Consider the following 7,569-nt stretch of genomic DNA (forward strand, 5'->3'; position numbering starts at 1 on the left):
ACAGCGCGGCCCATCATTTGGAGAACGTCCATGACTGGGTAGTCGATGTAACGATGCTCCTTGCCCTCATAGAACTGTACACCCATGATGATCACCATGTAACTCGCCACTGGTAAGCTCCAAGCCGTGTCTTTTGACGCAACAAGCAATTGGATAGCTCCTGATTCAAACAGGCGCTGAACGATGCGTTTGTCCTGCTTATTGAGAGCCTCGTGGTAGTACCCGATACCGTGTTTGAGCGTTTCAACGAGGCCCTTGTCGCTGATGTGGTCCAGGTGCGGTTGTAAGTCGTCAAGCTCGATGTTGAGGAATCGATCAGGTTTATCGTCCGCTAGGCAGTGAGTCAGAAGGTCGTCGACCGTAAGGCGGCACTGTCGCCTGGAGGGAACAAAAACGATGACGGGTTTTGAGGGAGAGTACTCCAGAACGGCGAGGTAGGCAGGCTTTGACATGGCGATCATTAGGGAGGGGAAATGGGGGATGGTGAAGGACTGAAGATGTATGTCCATATCAAGGGGACAGGCACTAGTAACAACGTTAGTATGCGGCCTTCGAGGAGCAATGGAAGGGGAATACCTTGGTGAAAAGTTGAAGATCGCGTGAGAAGGTGCACCCATCCACTCGCTCAGATCTCGGGCGTTCGCGAGAGAGACTCCACAAGCGACTATTCGTGTCTTGATTTCTGTCTGCGCAGATACATAACGCGTGCGGGAAATGACGACCTCGTAGGTGGGTCCCACTTCACCACCGACCAACTGGACCTCATCAGCAATAAGAAGACCGATGTTTTGGATGTTTTTGCATTGTCGCCACCGTCGTGAAAGGACGTCCCACTGTTAATAAGTGAGAAAGAAAGTGAAAGTAGAATGGAAAGATGTGACGAACCTGCGTTGGTGTGCAGACAATGACGTCTCCTTTCTCCAAAAGCCTCAGATCAGCACTTGTCTCCCCTGTGAGACCAACGATCTCCTTCCCGCCTTGTAGCTTTTCGAACTTGGCCCGCCATTCCACAACTCATTGATCAACCATTTCTTGATATGGCTCGATACAAACCGCTCGGGGTTGCTCTCTCTTACTCCAGAGACGAAGGAGAGCAAATTCTGCGCAGATTGTCTTGCCGCTACCGGTAGGCGCACCGATGAAAACATTTTCGTCTGTCGTATAAAGAGCTTGGAAAACCTGGGTTTGGATCTTGTTGAAGGTTTGGATCGTCGAGGAGTAGAGTGCTTCGAATTCCTTGTTGTGCAAGGCGGAAAGAGGTAGGGCCTGTAGGTCGAGAAGCGGGGTAGAAGGTGGGAACTTTTCGGGCAAAATGAGATGTTTGAAAGAAATGGGAAGCCGAGTTTCAGCGTGAAGCCAGCGATCCAAGATAGTAGAGATGTAGTAGTTGGGCGGGACAGGTTTGAACAAGGGCACAGTAAGCGTAACGTTATGTTCGTCTTCCGCGTATCGTTGGCGGAGGATGAACGAGTCGTAGAGGAGTATCACCTCTCCATCCACATCTTCGACCACGATAAGGAAGATCTCCGCCGTACCGTGGATCTTTTCATCCCATCAAAAGTCAGGTAAGATGGAAAGATCGATTCGAAGGAGCGACCGAGTGATAGGTTGGACTTGTGCTTGGAGCCTAAAACGAGTTCGTCAATGAGATACTCAAAAAATCAGACATCAATAAGAACTTACTGAAGCTTCGGGAAGCTAAGGACAAGACGGTGCACTAGCCGCCCAGCGTTAGGGATTCCAATGAGTTCACCAATTTCAGGAGGAGTCTAAAGGACTTTGAGCAATGCAGCTCAAAACAACGTTTAGAAAGCGTACCAGATCGAAGTAACGATACCAAGGCTATGAAAGACGTGCATTGTCAGCAACGAAACGATAGGGGACAAATATCACTCACAAATTGTTTGCCTTCTGCCTTTCTTATCACTTCAGCAGGAACGCCCTTGAATTGACGAAGAGGCGATTGAACCCCACCTGATATACTTGTGAACGACGGCTACCTTTAATAACCACGATAACTTACATCCTCTTCTCAACCATCTTGCAAAGGTCAAGAGCTGCTTTAGCAGGCACAGCCCAGCCGCGTTTCAGACATATCTCGAACATAGCCCTCAGGATACTATAGGCGACATAGTGAGCACAAGTCGGGAGATGGAATTAATAAGTACACACCGCCCCGCAGATTGCTGCACAAAGACCATGTCAGCGACAAGGACGAACCCTAGAAGGCTGTAAATATCGTTCCAGTGATGAATGGCCGTATAAACGCTTACCATCGAGCTTGAGTTGCGAGATGTAGGTTTGTAGGAATACATTGATTTTCGCCGCAGGCTCCTCGACGCTTTCTTTCACAGGAATCGGTACCCTCTCGAGTAGCTTTGCGAGCTCCAGCTTTTCCTCTTGTCGAACCTGATGAGAAAATGTCAATGAAGGCACATAAGAGATCACAAAGAAGAACACTTACAGGTACAAACTTAAACTCGTTTGAAAGTGCGGAAACCCTAAACAACTCGAGCGTCGACATCATCGAAAGTAGATGTTGGTTGTAGACCATCATGGAGTTGTACGTTACATAGTAATATGAAGCGATTCGGCCGAGCTCTGTACTTTGGAATCGACCTGACGACCTCTCGTACTTGAGGAGTTGACACTTCTCCAGAAGGACGGCGGCGGAGTGAGCTATGTCAGCGCGCTTCTGGACCCATCAATCATCGTCCTAAAAGCGTCATGAACATTTTGCAGACATTGGTGAAAGAGGGCACGTACCGTACATTTCGTATACGTAGCCATGATACTTCCAATCAAACTCCCTTTTTGTTTGTCGTCCATCTCTCATCTCCCTTGTGGGGTGGTTGATTGCGGCGACAGGGTTTTCAAATCATCCGTGGACGAGGATTACGGCGGAGAAGCGTTTGTGAAATGCGAGGGAGCCGACATAGCCTCACTGATGGAGAGATACGAGGGTTATAAGCGAAGTAGCTGGATGAACAGAGATAGATACGTACTGCTGCCTCAGACCCATCCCATACTGTATATCCCTGGTGCTGGACTTTCCAAAACATTTACCTACTTAGAAACGTCTGCGTAACGCGTGGTCTGTCAATTCCCGTGTTAGGTTGACGTTCAATGAACAGTTACCAATGACAGATTGGGCTCTCACCTGAGCGAGTGTCGAGCAGGGGAGCTGGACAGATTGAGTCCCAAATGTCATCGAGTGTAAATTGGCGGAGAGGATGGACGTCGAGGTTTGGAAGATCATGAAACAGTTGAATGTGTCGGATGTTGTTGTTCGGTTGGCGGCGCTGTGTTGGGCTACAATGTGTGTTGAACGTGTAACATGCGTTACGTGATAGGACAGCGTCAACGTAGAGCATGAGCTGGCTGGAGTTTCAATGGGCTGGTGAACTGCCCTCGGCATCGGTTCTGGAGGTACAAGTGTCTTAGTAGAGACATGGTTGGCATTCGTACTTGAGATACAACACCGTCTTGACCCCTCCTGCACAACTACCTTCTGCTCTGTGCCTCATCAAAAACTCATGCTACAAGTCGTCCTCAGCTCATTGTCGAAGGGACCGGAACGTATCCCTAATGTGCATGAAGAGAGCCTGAGGGGATGGCACGACGCTGACGGTTGCATAGTCAGGAAACTAGTGCTTAGAAGACGATACGCCATGGACGAACCTTACGAATCCGAAGGATAATCGATATCAATCTTTAGGCCTTGTACAAGTAACCTCGAGTCCGTAGACGAGACGCGGTAACTATAAGTAACGAGCTGGAAAAGATGACGCGTAGATGAGGGTGGTGGTCAAGGACAATGTCAATCAGACACCCACCTTATGTAAACGAGACGGAACCACGCGTATTCCATTTAGACCCCAGTTGAATATGGAGCAGAACAAGTTCGTGGTGGTCGACGTCATGACGTTGGTCACATCGTTGTTGATTAACGTTTGTCCGATCATAGACTCTTGTGCAGCTTCACCTCGAAAATCCAGCATCTTACACTTGCTCTGTGGCCGCTACACGTTCAGGGTGTCATGGTGTAGGAATGGCAGAGCCAGCGGGCTTCATTTAAGGTGTGTTTATTACGCCATTCTCGTTCCCACCAATTTGAACTAATTTGCCCTCATCGTCCGTCCCTCCGTTCTCCTTCCCCCACCATTCACCGAAACGCTGGCGCTGTCCTCGACACAACAAACGGATACGCACTGCGCCGGTTTAAAATCGAAAGCTAATTGCTTTTTTAGCAGTTCAAAAAACATAATGGGAAGCCGTCGCCACTTCAGCCATAGCGACTGGAATCCCCGTTGTTGATAATTACACATGAACATCACGCTGTATTCCTCTCCATCGGGACACCCTCCTCCCAACTCGAGACTCGAGCTTTGCATCGCACTTCGGAGTTGAAGACGGGCTTTGTCAATCTCATCTTGTCATCATGATCTTTCTCTCGCATCGTGAGTCTCTATCCTCTCGCTTCGAACCTTGCGTTCTTAAACCATTTTCTAGAGGTAAAAACCAACGAGACTGTCCTTTGTCGTCATCGCAGGCCTCAGCTTTTCCCTTCCGCTCTTTTTTTTGCAACATATCGCATTCTATATGCGGCCGCCAAAGCTTTATACCCATACCACGGTCCTTGTAACTACAGTTCCTCTCAGCGGTACGTCTTGCTTTGTCCTTAATCTACAGGATCGAGGTGACCTGACGTTTTGCAGAAGGTAAGGTATAGCCAATGCCCCCAAGCATTACGCTTCGCTGCTACAAAAACGGCAGCTCAATTTTCCTCTCTGTCCACTCACCCACACGAGCTGACAGGAATTTCATAAGCGGGATATGTTTACAACGAGGTTTGTCTGTTCATAATCGATCAATTAAGGGAAGTAGAACACACCTCCATATGTTCGTCCTTGCCGGTTCAACTCCTCTAAGCTGTAAGTCCCCATTCTACCATACCCAGTTTTTCATTCTGAATACTGTGCCAAATATGAGCCACTCAAATTATGAGCATTACTCTACCACAGGCCAGGCCGTCATACAATCTCATACGTCCGACCTGCCTCTTCTGCTTTGTACAGTTCTGGGATGTTGTGCACTGCCTCCCCTGTGCCTGTTCTGTGACGACCGTCGACATAACATCCTCTGCACTGTAAGTACCATGGAAGGACAAGGGCTCAGGTATTGAAGACGTGAGGTGGGGGGATTATATGAACACATGGTGGAAGGCAGCTGGAACAGATTGAGAAGGTTACAACCGCCATTACAAGGTAACTCAAATGGTGTGTTGGATTCTAGCAGTGTTCGTCTCCTTTTCATGTTCATGAATTTGTTCGTTCTCAAATCAATTTCATTGGTTTGCTGTTAATACTTTACAACTTAATGTTCATGAGAACTTCCTGCCCCGCAATCCAAACTCAGCTGCATGTGTGTATGTCAATGATTATTCGGAGATAATCTAACGATCACGTTACATGACGATAGTATGTAGACCGGGACTTTTCGTGGGTATGAGCTACCTAAACTATGTAACTGTCCCGCTGTTTATGCCCGCTTTCGTGACTTTCCGTTTGTAACACTAATCAGAACTTTCAGGGGGGCCCATGGCTTAACCCTTACAAGTGTAGGAACTCGATCGCTTCTTTTACTCTCTGAGCTACCTTATCACCGCACCTAGATCTCACGGCACACCATCATGTGGCTATCGCCGGCGGGCATTCTTGTGGGGAAACCCCCTAACCCTGTAAGACTAACCCCATTTGACCTTAGTTCTTTCCTCAAGCAGAGGCCTCACGCCCCCTTAGATTTTCGTTCAGGCCTAATCGTAGATGTGTGGAATAACCCAACCCTTCGGCATATTGGTGTTTGTTGATCGGCAAGGGGACTGGTTTACTAGCCTCGACTCCGTGATTTTCGCACATCATTTGTCAGCCACTAGGGCCTGTCCCAAGCCTTCCAGTCTGCTTCTTCGGCAAATCTTCTTTTTCCAAGATAAGAGGAGTAAACGTGGTTGTGATATCATTGTGATTGGGGGGCGTGGGTACGTCATATTCGGCATCAGGGTCTATACAACAGACCGCGTCACCTTCCCATACACCTGACCCGTCTCGGCGTCTCCCAGGGGCGTTGAATGCACATGGTGTCTAAGTTGTTTTCCACATGCGGGGGATCGAACTTGAGACCTTGCGGACCCAAGCCAGACAAACGATGGTGCCACCTGAGCCACCGTGCCCCCCACTCAGCTGCATAAGGGTTAAGTCCCAGTGCTTTTGATTTCCATGTTGTTTCCATGTGCACAAGACATTTGAATTATTTTTCTAGTTGACAAGTTGGAAGCGGACAATATTTTAAACAAGACAATGACTTAACAAACAGGAACTGGACTTGGTAATGCCAGGTGATGGCCCTCAGGCTCAAGGTAAGTTTTTAGTATTTACAATGCAGGCATTATGTGAAAACATACTGATACTATTCATAGTGCCGCATTCATATCAACAACAACTACATGGCCAGATTCATACCCCAAACATATTTGGCTGCCCCAAATTGAGCAACACCGAAAGTTGCGATATTGAGAGGGGATACAGCAGTCATGGTGGTTGGCCATTATCCAGTGACCATCATCTGATAACTTGGTGATGAAATTCATGCCGAGCTTAGGTTGCTGCAAGGGATAGATGATGTGGAATTTCCCAGGGGTAGATTCATTCACCCTACTGCCATCGGGCAATGTGGTGTCTGAAGTAAGTATTGAGTGAGAATTATCTGTTGTCATATTCCAAATTCGGACTGTTTTGTCCCATATTGATCCAGAGATGACTTGGCTGCCATCCTGCGAGAATGCAACAGACTTCACCAAATCTGTGTGGCCCTTCAGCTCAGCCTCCACCTTGCCTGTCATCACATTCCAAATTCGGACTGTTGTGTCATATGATCCAGAGACAACTCGGCTGCCATCCTGTGAGAATGCGACAGACTTCACCCAACTTGTGTGGCCCTTCAGCTCAGCCTCCACCTTGCCTGTGGTCACATTCCAAATTCGGACTGTTTTGTCAGATGATCCAGAGACAACTCGGCTGCCATCCTGCGAGAATGCAACAGATTCCACTGATCTTGTGTGGCCCTTCAGCTCAGCCTCCACCTCGCCTGTGGTCACATTCCAAATTCGGACTGTTTTGTCAGATGATCCAGAGACAACTTGGCTGCCATCCTGCGAGAATGCAACAGATTCCACTGATCTTGTGTGGCCCTTCAGCTCAGCCTCCACCTTGCCTGTGGTCACATTCCAAATTCGGACTGTTTTGTCACGTGATCCAGAGACAACTCGGCTGCCATCCTGCGAGAATGCGACAGAGTTCACCCAACCTGTGTGGCCCTTCAGCTCAGCCTCCACCTTGCCTGTTGTCACATTCCAAATTCGGATGATTTTATCCCATGATCCAGAGACAACTTGGTTGCCATCCTGCGAGAATGCAACAGACTTCACCGAATCTGTGCAGCCCTTCAGCTTAGCCTCCACCTTGCCTGTGGTCACATTCCAAATTCGGATTGTTTTGACAGATGATCCAGAGA

At 48.4% G+C, this 7,569-nt stretch overlaps 2 protein-coding genes and 1 pseudogene across 3 annotated transcripts in view; 2 read left to right on the forward strand and 1 right to left on the reverse strand.

Moving 5' to 3' along the window:
* Nucleotides 1–2,698, reverse strand: part of LACBIDRAFT_241379 — a pseudogene marked incomplete at both ends in the record, with an annotated part of 5,334 nt that extends 2,636 nt beyond the window's left edge. Inside the window, 10 exons of the mRNA in view lie at nucleotides 104–525; nucleotides 577–833; nucleotides 886–1,627; nucleotides 1,684–1,769; nucleotides 1,819–1,842; nucleotides 1,898–1,982; nucleotides 2,024–2,119; nucleotides 2,173–2,221; nucleotides 2,274–2,409; nucleotides 2,465–2,698. Of these exons, the coding sequence occupies nucleotides 104–525; nucleotides 577–833; nucleotides 886–1,627; nucleotides 1,684–1,769; nucleotides 1,819–1,842; nucleotides 1,898–1,982; nucleotides 2,024–2,119; nucleotides 2,173–2,221; nucleotides 2,274–2,409; nucleotides 2,465–2,698 (2,131 nt within the window). The remainder of the gene's footprint in view (nucleotides 1–103; nucleotides 526–576; nucleotides 834–885; nucleotides 1,628–1,683; nucleotides 1,770–1,818; nucleotides 1,843–1,897; nucleotides 1,983–2,023; nucleotides 2,120–2,172; nucleotides 2,222–2,273; nucleotides 2,410–2,464) is intronic.
* Nucleotides 2,699–4,441: 1,743 nt separating this feature from the next.
* LACBIDRAFT_334933 (uncharacterized protein) lies at nucleotides 4,442–5,819 on the forward strand (the record flags this gene model as incomplete). The annotated part of the gene is made up of 9 exons (XM_001889750.1): nucleotides 4,442–4,460; nucleotides 4,513–4,663; nucleotides 4,719–4,721; nucleotides 4,777–4,934; nucleotides 5,025–5,149; nucleotides 5,391–5,424; nucleotides 5,489–5,505; nucleotides 5,675–5,740; nucleotides 5,802–5,819. 9 exons carry the CDS (start codon nucleotides 4,442–4,444, stop codon nucleotides 5,817–5,819), a joined length of 591 nt encoding a protein of 196 aa, XP_001889785.1.
* A 6-nt stretch (nucleotides 5,820–5,825) lies between these two features.
* LACBIDRAFT_316373 (uncharacterized protein) lies at nucleotides 5,826–6,098 on the forward strand (the record flags this gene model as incomplete). The annotated part of the gene is made up of 1 exon (XM_001889751.1): nucleotides 5,826–6,098. The coding sequence occupies one exon, from the start codon at nucleotides 5,826–5,828 to the stop codon at nucleotides 6,096–6,098; it is 273 nt and encodes a 90-aa protein (XP_001889786.1).
* Between the last annotated feature and the right edge of the window lie 1,471 nt (nucleotides 6,099–7,569).

Source organism: Laccaria bicolor, genomic scaffold (assembly GCF_000143565.1).
Source record: "Laccaria bicolor S238N-H82 LACBIscaffold_72 genomic scaffold, whole genome shotgun sequence".
Taxonomy (NCBI): Eukaryota; Fungi; Basidiomycota; class Agaricomycetes; order Agaricales; family Hydnangiaceae; genus Laccaria; species Laccaria bicolor.